At 36.4% G+C, this 21,364-nt stretch overlaps 2 protein-coding genes across 9 annotated transcripts in view; one reads left to right on the top strand and one right to left on the bottom strand.

The window, feature by feature from the left end:
- The window catches only part of myo9aa (myosin IXAa), a 180,159-nt gene extending 163,701 nt beyond the window's left edge, over positions 1–16,458 (bottom strand). For all 8 annotated transcript variants that reach the window (XM_039690796.2, XM_039690795.2, XM_039690799.2 and 5 more), the window contains exon 1: positions 16,166–16,458. The gene's annotated coding sequence lies outside the window, so the exon portion shown is untranslated. The remainder of the gene's footprint in view (positions 1–16,165) is intronic.
- A 646-nt stretch (positions 16,459–17,104) lies between these two features.
- Positions 17,105–19,296, top strand: senp8 (SUMO peptidase family member, NEDD8 specific). Its single transcript, XM_039690742.2, has 2 exons — positions 17,105–17,197; positions 18,558–19,296. Exon 2 carries the CDS (start codon positions 18,578–18,580, stop codon positions 19,208–19,210), a length of 633 nt encoding a protein of 210 aa, XP_039546676.2. The 5' UTR covers positions 17,105–17,197; positions 18,558–18,577; the 3' UTR covers positions 19,211–19,296.
- The last annotated feature ends 2,068 nt before the right edge of the window (positions 19,297–21,364 follow it).

Here is a 21,364-nt window from a genome sequence, read left to right on the forward strand (position 1 = left end):
AAAGTCGCAATTGCGAGATATAAAGTCGCAATTCTGAGAAATAAAGTCATAATTGCAAGATATAAAGTCGCAATTCTGAGATATAAAGTCGCAATTATGAGAAATAAAGTCGCAATTATGAGACAAAGTCGCAAATTCGCAATTGTGACAAATTGTGAACTGGGAATTTTTCTCACAATTCTGACTTTTTTTCTCACAATTGCAATTTACATCTCGCAGTTCTGACTTTAAAACACATAATTGCGAGTTTATATCTTGAAATTCTGACATCTTTTCTCCGAATTGTGAGATATAAACTCGCAATTGCGAGTTATCACGCCAATTCTAAGGAAACAAAGACTAACTTTTTTTTCCCCCTCAGAATAGTTTATATCTCACAATTCTGACTTTACAACACGCAATTGCGACTTTATATCAATCAATTCTGACTTTATATCTCGCAATTCTGAGAAATAAAGTCAGAATTACGAGATGTAAACTTGCAATTGTGAGGAAAAAAGTCAGAATTGTGAGATAATTACTTTATTTATTTTTTATTGTGTGGCGGAAACAAGCTTCCATATTAAGTAGACTGTGGTGATCTCTTAATTTTAAACACTCAAAGCGCACCAGATTGATGAATTTAACTCAAAATGTACACAATTTCACACTACAGTTTCACAAACTCCTGTGGTAAACACTGCACGTCGTCACACACTTACACAACATTTCAATAGGAAGAAACGCCGACAAATCAGACTATGTTTCACAACAAAAACTTACGAGAACTTGGTGTGAGTTCTCCTTTGAGGTGGTGCTGCCCTCAAATTTGAGTCTGTGAACTTAAAATAAAACAGCATATCGTAATATTAAGTCTATTTATTATTAAAGAATTTGTCAGTATTACAGTTACTTTGGGGTAAATCTGAATAATTGCATTGCAAGCTGATTTAAGGTGTGCCCCTAAATTTTTCAGTCAGGGGGCAACAGCGCTCCTAGTAAAAAAAGTTAGTCTAGAGCCCTTTTTCATAGGCTATATAATCTCCATGGGACCTAATGACACAACAATGACCCTGCATCTGACCCATTCCGTCATAAATTGGAGTTGTCAGCCAATCGCAGTCCAGCATCCAGACATGTGATCGGTGCGGAGCAACACTCCAGTGTGTCTGCTGACCTCGGCACATGTGCTCAAGCCCACATCACAATCTTTCCTGTATTTAAAGAGACAGAGACCTCTGACAGCACACAAAGCCTTTCTGAAGCTGCAGTTGTGCTTTATTTACCCAGCATCCCATGCTATAACACAGTCATGCATGAGTAACACTGCGTTCAGAGCCGATGTTGACATCGACTGCAGCGCAAGGCTTTACATGTGTCCTGGTTCATCTGGGTTTTGTTATAGATGGTTAGAAGTGTGTAATATTTCAGCAGGAGGGCGCAGGCCACATGTTCTGCATTTTCAATGCGGTGTTGACCCAAAAATTCATAGATCTTGACTTTATATTCTGCAGCTTTACCTCAGCACAACTGCTGATGAAGACTGCCAACAAAATCGGTAGTTTTAGCATGCTAATGAGGCCAAGAAAGCTCATAGTAGCTAAAAAAATAAGAGGCATAAAAATTGACAAACATTCATAACGCACACATCAATTACGATAAACTGAAGATCAGAAGCAATTAGGGCTGGGTAATAAATATCGATTTCTCGATATTAATCGATTCTCATTTTTATAAACCGATATCGATTCTTAAATCTCAAGAATCGATTAGTCATCCTGTTTCATTTGAATGAATGGAACATTGTATCGCGGCTGCGCGCATCCAAAAAATCGCAATAATCTTTGTCCTTTGTTACTATTGATATGAAACAAACTCTCAATTTTCAAATTACGTCCATTTTCTTTAGAAATTCAAAAACATAAATAGCGTTTTGGCGCTGTGGCGTGAGATCGCTCTGGAGAAGCAGCAGCGCTGATCTCTCTTCCGGCTTAATAATACCAGTCACAGCGCCAAATAAACATGAACGAGCATCTGAAAGTGTGTTAAAGATCGAGTACAACTTATCGAAATCCATATCATGTCACATTGATTCGCTCAATCAGCGTTTCAACCGTGGAAAGACGTCAGTTAAACAGCTTGTAATCAATGTATCGTCATATTTACCTCAGAAAACCCACATAAACTCGTTAGTGTTCTTCAATATTTAATGCATATTTGAATAAATCTGGCAAGTTTTTATGACAGCCACCATTTAAATGTTTATATTTCATATAATTTTCTTATTATAAAAATAAATAAAAGTGTAATTTAAGTGTTTGTATAGCTACAAAACACTTAATTATTACCTTCATATTAGGTTAATGAAGCATAGTAGGCTACAACTAGACTATATATAGACCATAGTTTACCGCATTTAAGAGATTTGATTCCCTTGAGAAAAAAAGCCATTTATTGTAACTGATATCCAAAATAATCGATATATTGAATCGAATCGTAATCGAAATCGAATCGAATTGCAAGCTTGTGAATTGAAATCGAATCGAATTGTGAAATTTGTCTCAATACCCAGCCCTAATAGCTGTCAATCCAGATCAACAAAAAAAAATCTTCATTTGTGTTTTGATGATGAACGAAATGAGTTGAGCGACATGAGGGAGAGTAAATGATGACAGTGAACTAAACCTTTAAGAATAATAATCAAGAGAGACTCGGTGAGACAGAAATCAGTGAGCGAGGACAGAAAGGCCTGGTGTGTAAGCAACCACAGGATTGGTAGTTTTCCTGTCCTCTCTATGGCGCCCGATCCCGGGACAAAGACCCCAACATGGGCGGCACAGGAAGAGTGAGTCAGATCCAAAACCAAAACATGACATTATTGTGCTCATATTGACTTTAATGAGCATGCCGCACCTTTAACACACTACGCTTTTTCTAGTACCGAATGAAAACAGATGCAGTAAACCGCCTTCCCTAAAGTCAGAATTAGCTCCCACCTTCACCCAAGTTATTCCAGACAGATTCTGATCGGAAACAAAACAGGGAAACAACACATTTGGTGTTGCGATGAGACTCTAAAGGCACATTCACACTATTGAATGTAGAGAAAGCTATTTTTTTGCTAAAAACATTGACACAGCCAATCAAAATCCATCTTTCTAAACTCTCATGAAGGCATTCACACCAAGAGCAATAATTATAACAGCTAAAAGTCTTTGTAAATGTAAACGAATAGCAACAATAACCGGCTGTTGGAAAGATATGTTCTCCAGCTGATGAACGATACAAATACTGACAGCCAATCAAAATCCATCCTGCTAAATTCTTAATTCATAAAGCCTAGTAGGGACGGGCAACGATTAATCGCATCCAAAATAAAAGTTTGTGTTTACATAATATATGTGTGTGTAGTGTGTATAATTAATTTGTATATATAAATACCCACACATGCATGTATATATTTAAGAAATATGTGCATGTATATATTTATTCACAATTAATATTTTATATAAATATTTGATATATTAATAACACATTTTTCTTAAATATATACATGCATGTGTGGGTATTTATATATACAAATTAATTATACACACTATACACACATAAATTATGTAAACACACACTTTTATTTTGGATACGATTAATTAATTCAATCTTTTAACGTATAAAGCGATCGTGTCGGTTTAGAAAATATGATTTCTTTTACGATCTCTATTTTTTGTTTTTTTGTAGATTTTTATGTTTCTGAAAGAAATCTTTGCATTCATTTGATCAAAAATGCAGTTATATAGTAATAGTAGTAAATATTATTACAATTTAAAATAACTGTTTTCTATTTTAATATATGTTATTTTAATTTTTTAACAATCTCTTTTTAAAGTCATAGTGGTAGTTGCATGACTGTCAATGGAGGGGCGGAAAATCTCTCAGATTTCATCAAAAAATTCTTCATTTTTGTGTTCAGAAGATGAACATAAGTCTTAAGTGTTGGGAACAACATGAGGACGAGTAATTAAAGACAGAATTTTCATTTTTGTGTGAACTATCCCTTTAAATAATACTGAAAGTGATCATATGCGTGTAAAAAAAACACATTATGCTGGATAGCCCCGCCCACAATGAAATCTCATTGGTTGAAAATCTCAAATCAAACACCTCCAGAATAGCTGTGAGTATTTTTTTGCATTAAGACACGTTGCGAGTTGAATGAAGATGACAGGGCGATGTTTTGAGGCTGGGTATATCAGTGACGAGGATTATGCACACATCATTTCCCCTTTAGAAAGGTTTGCTTCAGGACAAACAGCGAGACTGAGCAGAACGAGGCCTGAGGACACAAGAAACCCAGCAGAAGCTGTCTCACATCGTCTGCCAGATGAACACACACACACACACACACACACACCAGATAGCTGGACTTCACTCGTATAATTAACCCTTGAAGGCACAAATACAATCACACACATTCATTGCATGCCAATTCAGTCCATTACAATTGCTTGTTTTTTTGTTTTAAAATGGTCATGTATTGCATTTTTTATTATTTTAGGTGTATTTATAAAGATTGTAGGATTTTTAAATCAAAAATTGGCATAATTTAATAAATAAAGGGCCATTTTCATTTTCTACACTGATTTCAACACTCCTTTAAGAGGGGTGTGTCTCCTTTAAGACTTCACTGTTTGGTAACATCTTTGCACTCTAAATAAATATTTGTTTTCTTTTGTAAACGTCCTATTACAGATTGAGTCTTAAATCTCAGGATTCATTTTTTTCAGTTTTCAGTTTATGTATGAACAAAACTTTGCATTGTGCATCCCATCCAATAAAGCTCAGTAAACTCTGTGTTACTTTTAATATGAAACAATAGTCTCAGCTTGTCAATTTTATTAGGAAATTTAAACAATAAATACCATTTTGTGAAGGTTCAAGCAAAGTTAAGTATACCGATCATCTCATGGACATCAGACGGTGTGTTTAAAGATACAGTACACCTTGTCGAAATCCGTATCAATTCACATGTAATCGCCTTAGAAAAGCCTTTTAATGTCCAAAAGCCTAAAAATATGAGCATTTTTGCTATATGCATATACATTGTATTACAACTTTTTAAATATTAAATGTGTGTCTGAAAAAAAAGATGTTTTTATGAAAGCCACTGATCAAATATTTATATTTAAAAAACGAGTAGAAACAATTGTCATTAACAATGTATTAATATAACTTAAACGTAAGCAACCTACAAATCAGTTTATTTTAACCTTTAATAGTTCACAGCATTAGTTTAGAGATAAGTTCAAGAGTTAGCCTATTTAAAGGTGCAATTTAAGACGCAACAATGGTTAAACTAGACTAAAGAAAAATTTGGTCGGTCCAACTTCACGTCCGTCATGATAAGGCCAATAATTTCCTGTTTCCATTACAGCCAAACTCTACAAATGAAGAAAGAGAAACTAAACAAAGGCCTAAAAGTAACAGAAACATTACATGACATCTAGTCTTGGACTGTGTCCTAATTCTCATACACACTAAGGCCGTGTGTCCACCAAAAGCGTTTTTCCACGCGCCTGGCGTATGTTTTTAATTGTTTTCAATGGGAGCGCCATGTTTTTTTAAACGCCATGAGCGTACCGAGGCGCTGAGCGTTTTTTTTCACGCTGAAGCGCCCAGCGTTTTTTACTGGTCGCCAAGAGTTCCAATCACAGTGGAGGAGGGGCGGGACTAAACCACACCCACCAACTGTCACATCATTCAAACTGCTGCGGATATTCTGTATCATAGCAACGAAACGTCTCAACGGAAAAAAACACTGCGCTGCCGACACGGCCGTGTGTCCACCAAAGCGTTTTTAGCCAGCTGAAAACGCCAGACGCTCTGCTGAAGACGCCGTGCTTTGGGAGAGCGTTTTGGCAGCGCAGCGTTTTTTCCGTTGAGACGTTTCGTTGCTATGATACAGAATATCCACAGCACAGTTTATACTAAAAAAACAATTTGTTTCATACTAAAAAATTAATTTTTCACCCGTTTTGTTGCGTTAGCTCTGCTGGTTGATGTCGTTGTACAGAAAGAATGTTGTGACAGTTGGTCGGTGTGGTTTAGTCCCGCCCCACTGTGATTGGACGGCTGGGTAAGAAGTGACAGTGATGAGCGCTGCGTTTTATCCAAAGTTGAACATTTTTCAACTCTCGGCGACAAGTAAAAACGCTGGGCGCTCGGCGCTTCAGCGTGAAAAAAAAAAACACTCAGCGGCTTCTTACGTTTAAAAAAAACGTGGCGCTCCCATTAAAAACAAACGCCAGGAACATGTAAAAAAACTTTGGTGGACACAAGGCCTTATTTACTATTGTGAAGTGTATTAGAGCAAAACATGTCTATACGGTCTATACATTTAAGTTTTTAATTAAAGACTATGAGGGCATGTGATTTTTTTTTTCAATGTGCATGGATACATAATATGTAATAATCACAGCAACATTCAGTAGAACAATAAAAATGGTCCATTTTGATTTCTTGGTGTCTAAGGTTCAGTTTAGTTTCTGTTTTTTACAACAGCAATGGTCTTAACGCTCTTAATGGTCTTAACGGTTTTAATGGTCTCAATGGTCTTAATGGTCTTAGGCCGTGTGTCCACCAAAGCGTTTTTAGCCAGCTGAAAACGCCAGCCGCTCTGCTGAAGATGCCGCGCTTTGGGCGCTTTGAGAGCGTTTTGACAGCGCAGCGTTTTTTCCGTTGAGACGTTTCGTTGCTATGATACAGAATATCCGCAGCAGTTTGAATGTTGTGACAGTTGGTCGGTGTGGTATTAGTCCCGCCCCTCCTCCACTGTGATTGGACGGCTGGGTAAAAAGTGACAGTGATGAGCGCTGCGTTTTATCCAAAGTTGAACATTTTTTAACTCTCAGCGACAAGTAAAAACGCTGGGCGCTCGACGCTTCAACGTGAAAAAAACCCTCAGCGCCTTGTTATGCTCATGGCGTTTAAAAAACACGGCGCTCCCATTGAAAACAATTGAAAACAAATGCCAGGCGCATGGAAAAACGCTTTGGTGGACACACGGCCTTATTCACTATTGTGACGTGTATTAGAGCAAAACAGTTCCTGAAACAACATCAAAAGCCTGTCTATACATTCAAGTATTTAATTAAAGACTATGAGGGCATGTGATTTTTTTTTTCAATGTGCATGGATACATAATATGTAATAATCACTGCAACATTTTGTAGAACAATAAAAATTGTCCATTTTGATTTCTTGGTGTCTAAGGTTCAGTTTAGTTTCTGTTTGTTACAACAGCAATGGTCTTAACGGTCTTAATGGTCTTAACGGTCTTAGCGGTCTTAACGGTCTTAGCGTCTTGACGGTCTTGACGGTCTCAATGGTCTTAATGGTCTTAGGACGTGTGTCCACCAAAGTGTTTTTATCCAGATGAAAACGCCAGCCGCTCTGCTGAAGACGCCGTGCTTTGGGCGCTTGAGAGCGTTTTGGCAGCGCAGCGTTTTTTTCCATTGAGACGTTTCATTGCTATGATACAGAATATCCGCAGCAGTTTGAATGTTGTGACAGTTGGTCGGTTGGCCTCCTCCACTGTGATTGGACGGCTGGGTAAAAAGTGACAGTGATGAGCGCTGCGTTTTATCCAAAGTTGAAAGTCATTTTTCAACTCCCAGCGACCAGTAAAAACGCTGGGCACTCTCGCCGCTTCAGCGTGAAAAAAAGTCCAGCGCCTCGTTACGCTCATGGCGTTTAAAAAAACGCAGCGCTCCCATTGAAAACAAACGCCTTGGTGGACACACGGCCTTAATACTGACACAGGGTTTGACATTAACATCCACCAACCCGCCAAATGTGGGTGTATTTCATCAGTGGCTTGTAACGCAGTCAGTTCAGCGGGTTGAACTTTATATATAATATACACATTTCAATTGTAGTCTTTTAAAAAGGCATCTAAATTATTAAACTAAGTGCAATGGATGTCAAAAATATTTATTTTTTGATACATATCAATACTGAAATATCTGAAATGCTTTCAATACTCATTTTCTGCAGAATTGCCGCACAAACCCGCCTCTCCTCACTCACTCGCTTCATTTGATGAATATTGTTGCTGTTACAGGGCTTGAATTTCAGCATGGGATTGCATGTATTGTGCACAGTTTTACTCATTCCCACAGATGTTGTGCTCAAACACCCAAAGTGGGCACATAAAAGCTCCTCTAAGTACTAAATGGAGGGGTTTTTTGCTGCTTATTAAGCTTAAATGGTCAAATACACACAAAATAACTGTAAAATTGGCGGTCTGGGTGAGCATTCACAAACACAGTCAGTTATGTTTTCAGTGACCGAACACCGTTGAGAAAGAAAACGCACGTGTAACAGTATAATTGCTCCGTGTATCAGGACTTAAAGTGACAGCAGCCTAATAAACCTGCTGCAAAATTATGAGATAATATTAAAAATATCTATATGGCATGGTATTTATGCCGAAATTGTGACAGAAGAAAACGCAGAGTGGCTCGTAACTTTGGGAAAACACTCGCCACAGTGACTGATGAGCAAAATAGTTAATGCCAAGTTGGGCTGTCACTTTACGTTCGAAAATCGATCGGACCAACCAACACAAGTTTCGAAAACGAAAATAGGAAATCGATTTTAACGGCCAAAAATGCGTTTTAGATCAAAACAGCACACAGAACAAATAGGATGTTGGAAAATAACAATGTCTTTTCTGTTAACCGAATACATTTTAATATTCGCTATTACTTCAATGCAAATTTACAAGCGCGCCGTTATTCGTTGCGTAGTGACGTACGTGTTCAAGTAAGCCAGAAATGCGCGGATTCTACGCAATATGCTGTATTTAATATATCATGAGGTCTCACAAATTGCGTATTTGCGCTAAATCCATGCAGATTTACCTTACACAAACTTCCCCGGCAAAGTAAGTAAACATAGAAACACGTCAGATTGCTCGTGATTTGACAGCGTTACTCGCCAAAGTTCATTTGTACCCGGTGACGGTGTTAATTAATAATCCTTAAATGTTGCACTCCTGTTTGTCATTGTGCATGAAACTTTACGCCAATAAATCATCAGAAATAATACATAAATCAAGCGCCCTCTTTACGTTAGTCATCCGTAGATTTGCCTATATTTGGTGTTGAAAATGGAAACGACTTAAGACAATAGAAAATAGATCACAATTAATGAATTCAATGAACACTTATATCTGTATTTTTCACAAAAGTGACAGCCCTATTGCCAAGCCCTGCTGCCACCTAGTGGTGTGGATGCATGAACGTTTGTGCACTTTACTGAAAATGCTGCTTTACAGCAAAGCGGTTGATGTTTTGTTCTGTCTCTCAACTATACATGTAGTAAACTATAAAGATGTGAATATTAAACTTTACACATGGACAAGGCGAAATTCATTGTGTAAGTTTTGGAAAGCGTATTATATAATAAATCTCTCAAGATCCACAAGGAAAAGTGCTCAGTGAGGACAGATAAATCGCGGCTGGAATGCTGTTGCGTCATGCATGGTTAGGACACAGTTTTATTGGAGCTTTAATGTTGCTTTATTGTCCTTTTTGAAGCTTGACAGTATAATCACCATCCACTTTTGTTGCATGAAATAGAGAAAGCAGTTCTTTGTATTTGCGACATTATGTTCTAAAAGAAAGAAAATAACTAGGTCAGAACATACCGTAACTCATTCACTGTTAACCTTCAGCAAAAATTAAATGTATTACAGCCTTTCCCTGTTTTTGTTGCCTTTTGAGTGCTCAAGTTAAGACGGTATCCGAGATTTGAGACGAGATAAACCATTGATGCAACTTTCCCATTCCCAACATTTCTCTGCGGCCCGTCAAACACTGAAAGAGAGAGACTTAACTCACTTAACTTAACTTAGATCAGGTACGCTCTCTTCTCACTGTGATAAGAGGGTCAAGAGCTGGCCCACTTTTCCCTCACGATCCTGTACTTTAGAGAAACGGCCCAGTTTCTGTGCCCCGGACTACAGAAAGTGACGTGTGTCAACACCTGTTCTGCCTCGCACATCCATCAGGAGCCGACAGGCACCTACTTACCTACTTAAGCTGGCTTACTTTTACATCCAAACTATTCCAAAACATCACTATTGCTCATACTTAGGTTTAGGAGTTTGAACAAAACTTGAAATGCTACAAACAAGAATAGAGAGCTTAAGCCCCTCCCCTTCCAGTCGACCACCATGGGTCCTTATTTTCGGAAAAATATTGTATGGTAGTCAATGGCGAGAGACAACTAATATTTTGATCTTGTTTGAGTTGTGCCCTGAATTACACACATGATGTTTGTCAATTTAAAAAGATACCAGACAAGTCAAGAAAGTCGCAGTTTGGTGTAAAACTGTTGTGATATAAGACTGTGGAAAAAAATACGTAATTATAGGGATGCACCGATATGAACGTTTTGGCCGATACCGATAACCGATAATTCTTTATATTTGAAAGCCGATAACCGATATATCGGCCGATAAATCTAAATCCAATTTTTATATAATTTTTGAAAGCCTAATTGCTAAAACAAAAATCTGTCCCCTAACACAATTGTAATGTTCTCATTTGTGTTAACATAATATGTGTGTGTGTGCTATGTATAATTATTTTGTATACATATATATATACACACACACATGCATGTATATTTAAGAAATATTTCCATACTCTATAGATTAATTTGTATATAATTTATATTATATATAAATATAAATATTTTACATATAGCTTAAATTTTTATACATGCATGTGTGTGTATATATATATATATATATATATATATATATATATATAATTATACACAGTGCACCCAACATATATTATGTAAACACAAACTTTTATTCTGGATGTGATTAATCATGATTAATTGTTTGACAGCCCTGGTCTATATAATATATTAGTTTCACCTTTAATAAAATGAACTTTTACAAGTTTCACCATGTAAATAAAAGCACAAAGCTTTGTGTCTCTTCAGAAGACCAGAATAAAACTGCTCAATTCATACGGATTACTTTTACAATGCGTTTATGAAATTTTTGGAGTATCAAAGTGAATAAACCAGAAATCTCTCATTAAACACATTTCCGTATGCGTTTTAAATGATGAGCGAAGGACTAATGCGATTGGAACGACATAAGGGCGAATAACTGACGACAGAATGTTCAATATTGCGTGAAAGTCACGATTTATGAGGAAAAACCATCGTAACTCATCATTAAAGCTTCATAACGTTCTCAGTGAATGATTTTGCTGGGAGTTAAGAGTCATTTGAAATGTAAGTTCTGGAATTAAACAACACATGGACCCGAATAACATCTAATCCACTCCAAATATTTGTTTGGATTGGACAAACATTACACCAAGAGCATCTCAAAAAAAAAAAAACAAGTTCCAAGAAAAATTACAGCCTGTAACATACTTATATCCAAGATGATTTATTGCTCGATGATAATTTAGGGCTGGCACATATCGTGGTCAATTTGGAAAGCCAATACACATATTTCCGAGGACAAAACGCACAAACTAAGCAAAATAACACGGAAATCGCATAAACATATTTATACAAAAATTGGCTTGGCTGGTAAGCGAACAATGACCCGTCAACACGCATTAGCCTGTGTCTGACATACAGAAGGGCTTCGGACAAATGGTAAAAGTAATAATTACTGTTGTTTTCAGTTATTTACAGCCGGAGATATGACCCATACTCCCTTTCAGCTGTCCGTCTGCTCACAGCTGTCTGCAATTTGCAATTCAGCTAAATAACTTTACTATCTGAAGTACAGCTGACATATTCAAGAGAGAAATAAACGTGATACAAAACAGCAGATGCTGTAACGGTCAATTTTATCCCTTAAAACTCATCTTTGATGACTAAAATTACATATTTAAATGTTTTTTCCTTAAAAAAAAGGGGTCGTACGTTAAATTATCTTGAATGTAACTTGACGCGGCTCTGTGAATATGCAAATGAGCCCCGCCCCCACTCACCGTATTCGCTTTATAGCCCATAATCCTGTAATTGAGGACTCAGGTGTGATCCTAATTTTTATTTATTATAAATGTTATATCATTGTCTTTGATAAAGTTTTGTCTATCCATTTATGGAGGGGTTTTTTATTTTGGGGGTATTTTTGAATTTATTTACTTCAAAAAGTACCGTATTTTCTATGTAAATTATGCTTATTTTTATGTGTTTTTTATTTTTATTTTTTTTAAGTTCTCTCCAATAAGTTCTTAGGGACTTTTAAGGTTGAACTATGGATTACCGCATCCCTTCAAAGTCAAATCCAGGCAACCAAGAGTTTCACTACTTCCTATGGCAGTTTCCTCTTATTGTTGTGGTCCAAAAGTGCTTCAGATTTCTCCAACAAGCTAGATTCATCATATAGAGTCATACACTACAGTACAGTACCCAATGATTTTCGGCTTGCGGAAAACGTGGGCGGATTGGAATCACGTCATAAAAACAGGATATTACAGGAATTTACTAAAAATGTGGCAAATTTTGGAAGAATATTTATTAAACTGAAACCAAAATAATATCAAACTGAGGCCAAAACATTGTGATATCCACTCAATATTGCTGTTTAAATCTGAAGTCTGCGTGTTTTGCTCGTCTTTGTGTGAATGCGCAGTTTCGTCCATGTACTCATGTTTTCAGCGTCTGCCATCTCACTACATGAGGACATAAACCTCTACATTTAATTTAATAAAAATTGTCATCATATTATATAAAAATAAATAAACTCAAAGGTGTTCATGGTCTATGAACACCAAGGTCTAAATTCTTGGAGAAATGTAGACAGACATATATTACCATCAGGCTGTACTTCTCAACGTAGTAATAATAATAAAATGTTTAAAACATGATTTTTTTTATGAATATGATTTTTCTTTTGAACAGCTAACCTTTGCCTTGCAGTACTTTGTTAAAAGATCAAACAAATTGTTACCTTTTACTTTGATTACATGTAAGATATTGATTAAATTGTAATGTTTTGTCTTCATTTGACTACCGACATTTTTGATAATAAATCAGGCCCTATTATTGTAAAATTTGTGATAAATTAATAAATTGTTAAAGTTTGTTTGTTAAAGAATTCATTAAATGATTATTCTAATTTTATTACAACATAAAAAGGAATAAAACATTTCATGGAGTTAGTGAAACTAAATTGTTGTTAAACCTTGTAACTGGAAAAATAAACAGAATCCAGAAAAAAATAAAATGGGAAAATAAACAGAATCCAGAAAAAATAAACCAGAAAAATAAACAGAATCCAGAAAAACTCAAACGGACAAATAAACAGAATCCTGAAAAATGAAACCGGAAAAGTAAACAGAATCCGTAAAAATGAAACCGGAAAAGTAAACAGAATCCAGAAAAATGAAACTGCAAAAATAAACAAAATCTGGAAAAACTAAAACCGGAAAAATAAACAGAATCCTGAAAAACTAAAACAGAAAAATAAACAGAATCCGGAAAAATGAAACGGGAAAAATAAACAGAAACCTGGAAAAACGAAACCGGAAAAGTAAACAGAATCAGAAAAAACTAAACTGGAAAAATAAACAAAATCAGGAAAAAATAAACAGAAAAATAAACAGAATCCAGAAAAACGAAACCAGAAAAAAGAAACAGAATCCGGAAAACTAAAACAGAAAAATAAACAGAATACTGAAAAACGAAACCGGAAAAATAAACAGAATCCTGAAAAATTAAAACGGAAAAATAAACACAATCCAGAAAAAACGAAACCGGAAAAATAAACAGAATCCGGAAAAACGAAACTGGAAAGTAAACAGAATCTAGAAAAACGAAACCGGAAAAGTAAACAGAATCTAGAAAAACGAAACCGGAAAAGTAAACAGAATCAGAAAAAATAAACCGGAAAAATAAACAAAATCCGGAAAAACGAAACCGGAAAAATAAACAGAATCCGGAAAAATGAAACGGGAAAAATAAACAGAATCCGGAAAAACGAAACTGGAAAGTAAACAGAATCTAGAAAAACGAAACCGGAAAGTAAACAGAATCTAGAAAAACGAAACCGGAAAAGTAAACAGAATCAGAAAAATAAACCGGAAAAATAAACAAAATCCGGAAAAACAAAACTGGAAATATAAACAGAATCCTGAAAAACTAAAACAGAAAAATAAACAGAATCCGGAAAAACTAAAACAGAAAAATAAACAGAATCCGGAAAAACTAAAACAGAAAAATAAACAGAATCCGGAAAAACTAAAACAGAAAAATAAACAGAAACCAGAAAAACTCAACCGGAAAAAAACAAGTGGTGCCACTAAAGTGCGTGTTTGAGATTCTCATCCGGCTTTACCTTTCCCTCCAGGCTCTATGATGCAACTTCTATTTCTGCTCTGCGTTAATATTTAACAAGGATATTTAAACCTGAGATGTGATTTGGTTTCAAACTGAAAGCCTCTCTACAAAGACATTTAACAATAACTCAGGACTGTGATTTCACCACCGGCACAGAGCTTTCCTAACAGTAACAGTGTTAACTTATGAATCTGGTTCAGGAGCATGCAGACCACACTAGTTAGTTAGTATGTGGGGTGTCGTATACGAGGCCAGTTGTCGGAGTTAAGTCATGTCTTGGCACAATCTCTAACAGCTGAGACAAACCCTTCACATTCCTCACATCACCTGTGCCGGACAACAACAAAAACTTTCCTCAGGAACTGATTTTAATGAACACTAAACGCATGAGCTGCATTAAAAAAAACAAAGTCAACACCAAGTGGTATTTATTCTCATCACAGCATGCATAGCACAAGTGTTTGTTAGGTTTCAGTTGATGAACAACAGATATTTTGTTGTTTAAACACCCACTGAATGTGTTGAAACCGGAAGGGGCGGGGCACATATTTACATCACAGAGCCGTTGAACTTGATAAAGTTGTCCCAATCTCCTCCATATCCCAATGGAAAGCATATTTACACTCTCTGAATCGTCCACTATCCCCTATATAGTGCACTATGTGTCGTCCACTATCCCCTATATAGTGCACTATGTGTCATTTACCGTGTAGAAAACCGCAATTGTGTGAACAAGTGACCATTTTAGCCGCATCTACTGTTCGTAATGTAGGGGGCGGGGCTTCAGATTCTAGAGAGCGTTTGATTGGTCAGAAAATCTGATGAGAAGTTGAAGTGCAGAGTGATGTCATCAAATTCATTGATCTATATCGGAGAAAGTGAGACTAACGCTTATATATATTCTAAATGTGAATTTTGTTATTGTTTTGGAGCACACTCGCTTATGGATAACAGTAAGACTAACATATTAATCATACTAAAAGACAAAATCGCTTTTATAATAGAAGAAAAATATATATATTTCATGGGAAGTTTAAAAACGATTTGATCTGGACACTTTGTGATGGTAAAATGTATTTGGAATGATAGTTAATGTGATGAACTACACCTGTGATGACACTTCCAGGCTAAAAGTCACGCGAAATGGTTCAGAAAAGTGAAGTTAGTTCTGAGAAAATATGTAGAGATGCCACTTGGTTTGATGTTTGCCATTTAAATGCAATGACATTCACACACCTTCAACTCTTGACTTAAAGTGGCCGCGCACTTAAAGAACGAACGAGAGAGAGAGAGAGAGAGAGAGAGAGAGAGAGAGAGAGAGAGAGAGAGAGAGAGAGAGAGAGAGAGAGAGAGAGAGAGAGAGAGAGAGAGAGAGAGAGAGATGAAACATTGTGACTAGGACCGGATGACTGTGCAGATTTGGTCCATGATTACTGCAGTACTGGCACTGAAGTGAGTCCTCAATAATACATGCATCATCATCATCATCCTCCTCATCATCATCTCCACCCATGACATCTGTCACACCTTGTTTATTCAGCCGCACATAAATGCCAGCTTAAAGTTATCCTAACACATTTAAACCTAGTTCACTAGTTATGCTAATGTCTGTTGACACTGAATCAAAAGAAAAATCACAATATTGTTTTGCACGTCTCGTGTGCCACGAGTTGGCGCGCGCAGTCACCATAAACATAAAGCAGGAGAAGATGCAGGGAAACTTCGAGTCAGTCAGCACAAGTTAGTTTGTGTTATTCACTTAAAGCATGAGTGAAAATAATCTCAACACATCAAATCTCACCTCTCTGAGTTCAGTGAAAGAAAGAAAAAATCCAGTGTTTGCTGCGCCTTTAAGGACGGATCAAATCCGGCGCAGCTCGAGTCCACTAATATCCCAGAATTGTCTCTCTCAAATTATCCGTTGCAACTTTCCCGTGTCCGAACACACGTCCCACTCTGCCATTTTGATTAAAAAAATGACTACAATCCTTTTCCCATTGAAATTTCCGAACAGTGCGGCGTTTCTTTTCTCGTGGGAGTCGCTCGCTGAAACTCCTTTCTGTTTTTTTTTTTCTGCTTAATCAGTGCTGCTTCTCATCAGCGTCCAGACGCGCGCTGCGCGTACTCGCTGCGGAGTGGGCGGAGTCAGTTGCGGCGATGGGGCGGCGGCTGGCTTTCAGAGAGGCAGTTTCGTCACGCTACGGTAAGCCAATCACCGCCTAGCTTTGGAAAAAGGCGTGTACGTGCCCTGCCCCTCAACACTGTCGCAAAAAGTTTTGAAGCGCGACACTTTCTGTTACTGTTACAACAGCATAGATATCTGTCTTAAAGCGGAGTTTCTATCGTCATCACCGGCGGCCATCTTGTCACAGGCAAGATGATGCAAGATGAGGGGTCAGCACGAACACAAATACTCTTATCTCGTTGAAATCTTGACGGATTTACAAACGGGTTGGTGTCTTACAAACGTTATTAACGCGGCTATAATTATCTGGATGATTATTTATTTATACACTTATTATTCATAAGTATGCTGTCTCATAACTACATCTCCGACGTTTATAACAAACCAAACCGTTTGAAAATCGGTAGAAAAATTAGTAAGTTATCGTTGTTTAAACAGTACATGTACCATTAACACAATGTTACGAGTGAGCTAGCTGCCTGTGACAAGATGGCCGCCAGGTGCAGACGTCGACCTCCATTGGCCAGCAGTGTGACGAGATATCTATCTATGTACAACAGCATCTGCCCTCACTGCGCTTGTAGCAGACGGTAGCAGAGGAAGGTGGACGTAATGAAGGCTTACTTTGGGGACTGTGTCTTTTGCAAGGTAACAAACAATATTTTGTCGATGTGATTTTTTAACTGATGAAGAATACAGAGGGCTTTGAAATGTGATCGTGTTTGTTTGGCCTGTATCATTGCGCAGTGCAGTGCTAGTAAAGTTGGCGAGCACGTTTACAATAAATAACAGTTTAAATAGTCTATTTGTTTAAAAGTTAGTCTAGTATATCATCTGAATCCTTGTATTTTAAGTAATTAACAAGTAACGACTTGAGAGTGTTTAGACTTTTTCATGATTGCACACACTGCAAAGACACATTTATATGCAAACACCATTTAAGTGAATTTAATTTTATATTACATATTAAACGGGTGGCTGTCAAGCGATTAATCGCATCCAAATTAAAAGTTTGTGTTTACATAATATATGTGGGTGCACTGTGTATAATTATTTTATATATATAATACACACACATGCATGTATATTTAAGAAAAAATATTTATATATAAAATATTTATATTTATATATAACATAAATTATATATACATTTATATACAGTATATACATTAAAATTTTTCTTAAATCTATACAATCATGTGTGTATTTATATATATAAAATAATTATACACAATGCACCCACATATATTATGTAAACAAACTTTTATTTTGGATGTGATTAATCGCGATTAATCGTTTGACAGCCCTATCCAATGACCCGTTTAATATGTAATATTAATATTAAATTCACTTTTATAGAGTGTTTGCATATAAATCCGTCTTTGCAGTGTGTGCAATCCTCAAAAAGTCTAAACTTTTTTTTATTTTATTTTTTTTATTATTAATGCCATGAACAGAACAATACAATGAGACATAATCCTTCAAAGTGAAACAAAAAAACAAAGTAAATAAAATAAAAAAAGTATTACAAACAGAAAAGGGGTGCTACATTATAAATCATATCTGCTTACAATGCTATAAGCTCTAATTGCCTTTTTACTTGTGCAGTTACACAAAAGAGAACAATAAAGCTTAACATCATTTTTAAAGCAAGAAAAATTAGGTTTGGAGTCAGACCATTTCATTTTATGAATGTGAAACTTCCCCATCAGTATTAACAATTGTATAAAATATGCCTTATCTTTCTTCAAAAAGTCTAAACACTCTGGATTTTCTGAGCAATATGATGTCATAATGACATCAAGAGCAGTTGCTCATTATCATTTAAAGAGACATGCACCGAAACGAGTCACTGTGAACAGAGCTGTTTTCGATTTGGTAAAAAGGGTGTCGTTTTACACAACCATTGAAGAATTTTAACATTAAGTATGTCACAAACTTTGCATGAAAACCCAAAAATGGGCATCCAATGACCCGTTTAAAATCAGTAAAATCTCTAAATCCACAGTGACCCGTGTTGCGTTGACGATGGATCCAGTGGTGTTGAGCTTCCAGGACAGTCTTCTTCGGCGCTCGGATGTGGCGCTGTTAAACGGACCGCACTGGCTCAACGACCAGGTCATCGGTTTCGCCTTCGAGTACTTCGCAGCAGAGCGCTTCAAAAGCCTGAGCGAGAAGGTGTGTTTCATCAGCCCGGAAGTGGCCCAGTTCATCAAGTACGCTTCGAGTCAAGAGGAGCTCGCCGTGTTTCTGGAGCCGCTGAGTCTCGCGACGCGACAGTGGGTGTTTCTGCCGGTCAACGACAACGCCAATCAAACGGCCGGCGGCTCCCACTGGAGTTTGCTTCTCTATCAACGAGACGCCAGTCAGTTCACACACTTCGACTCTCAAAAAGGAGGGAACTCGTTGCACGCGCGACGTATCGCAGCAAAACTGGAAGCTTTCCTAGGAGAGAAAGTGACGTTTGTCGAAGAGCAAAGCCCCTCGCAGCAGAACAGCTTTGACTGCGGCATGTACGTGATCTGTAACGCCGAGGCTCTGTGTGAGAGCGTGAGAGTCGAAGGCTGTCCGCTCCTGCCCGCTCAGATCATAACACCCACGTACATCACACGCAAACGGACAGAATGGTTTTCGCTAATACAGAGACTCGCCAAGGAATGACTAGTCGTGCTAAGGTGCCGTCATGAACTCTATTAGCATGTGAACTCGATTAATCGCCAAAATAAAAGACACCTTCATAACCATGACATGACATGTGTCTTGAATATGAAGTAGGGTTTATGCATGTTTATGACTGTCGTTAAGTGTCATTCGCTCAATTGAATTTTGAATGCAAATATGACATTGTTTAAGATGTCTTTGTCATAACAACTTGACATTATTAAGAGAACACAAGCTTTCATAAATATATCAAACATGGCATAGCAGATTAATTAGCCAACCACCTGACAGTTTAATGTAATGTTAACCCATAAAGCTAAGTGGTTTCTTAAGTTTGATAATTAATCTGCTATGTCATTTTTATGATATATTTATGACAATTTATGTTGTCTTGGTAATGTCAAGTTCTCAAACAATGTCATATTTGCATTCAAAATGTCATGATTGAGTGATTATATATTTTTAAATATGTGCATGCATGTGTGTGTATTTATTTATATATATATATACTGTATATATATACACACACACACATGCATGCATATATTTAAAAGTGTATATATATATATATATATATATATATATATATATACACACATGCATGCATACACTTAATAAATATTTGCATTTTTGTTATATATATATATATTAGGGCTGTGCAAAAATTAATTGCGGTTAATCCCATCCATAATAAAAGTCTGTGTTTACATAATATATTTGCGTGTCCTGTATATAATTATTTTGTATATATAAATACCTATGCCTGCATGTATATATTTAAGAATTATTTGCGCTTAAATTCTGTATATATATATAAATACATAATCTATATTATATAAATATAAATATTTTATATATGAATAACACATTTTCTTAAATATATACATGCATGTGTGTGTATTTATATATACAAAATAATTATATACAGCACACAAATATATTATGTAAAGACAGACTTTTATTTTGGATGCGATTAATCGCAATTAATTTTTGCACAGCCCTAATATATATATATATATATAACATAAATGCAAATATTTCTTAAGTGTATGCATGCATGTGTGTGCATTTTTTTATACAAATTAATTATCCACAGTACACACACATATATTATTTTTGGATGTGATTAATCGTTGCACAGCCCTACAGTGAATGCACATATCATACTCAATCCTGCATGAATGAAACAGCATGCACGTCTTAAAACATCGTGAGGAATGGGAAACACCAAAAGCGCGCCGTTACCCGCCTTCACTTCACAAACACAAAACCAGAAGTGACATCCTGCTTTGTTCATACAATGAATGTAAATGTGCACCAGTCTGCCATTAATGTATAAAAAGGTATAATCTCAGTCTTCTGAAGTCATGCGATGGCTTTGTGCGACATTAAAGAAGTTCTAATCTCCTTTTTATGTGCATATATTCAATGATGACACATCTTAACCAATCGTTTTGCTCATATAAACAGCTTCTGTAACACTTGCTTGAGCTTGACATCATCAGTCAGTCACCACTGTTGTTTCTGCAAAAGTAAGAAATAATCACATTTTGTCTTCCATTAAGGAAATAAAATCACACACGTGGGTGAGTTAACGATGGCCGACTGTTTCATACGTGGATGCGCTGTTCCTTTAAGAACGCATCTATAATCTTTCATCCAAGAAGAGTAACTATTACTAATCAATTAGCAGCACAAGTTGGTAGATTGAGAATGTGTTGTTGCTGATTAGTCGTGAATGTGATGCTTGTTTACAAGACCTTTTGCTATTTTGAGACGAGACCGAGAATGTGATCTGTGCCTCTACTGTTTGCCATGGACATGTGGTGTGTGTGTGTGGTAGCTTTTTTTCATTATTTGACCGAGTTCGTCTTCTCACTCAGAGCTGAAAAGATGCTTCATAACCTCAAATGCATGAGTGTGAGTGAACTAGGGCTGCATCCAAAATAAAAGTTTGTGTTTACATAATATATGTATGTGCACTGTGTATAATTATAAATACACACACATGCATGTATATATTTAAGAAATATTTGCATGTATATACTATATATATATATATATATATATACAAAATTTATATTATACATGAATATACATATTTTATTAATAACACATTTTCTTAAATATATACATGCATGTGTGTGTATTTTA

Source organism: Pimephales promelas, chromosome 1, assembly GCF_988280905.1.
Source record: "Pimephales promelas chromosome 1, fPimPro1.hap1.1, whole genome shotgun sequence".
In the NCBI taxonomy this organism is placed as follows: domain Eukaryota; kingdom Metazoa; phylum Chordata; class Actinopteri; order Cypriniformes; family Leuciscidae; genus Pimephales; species Pimephales promelas.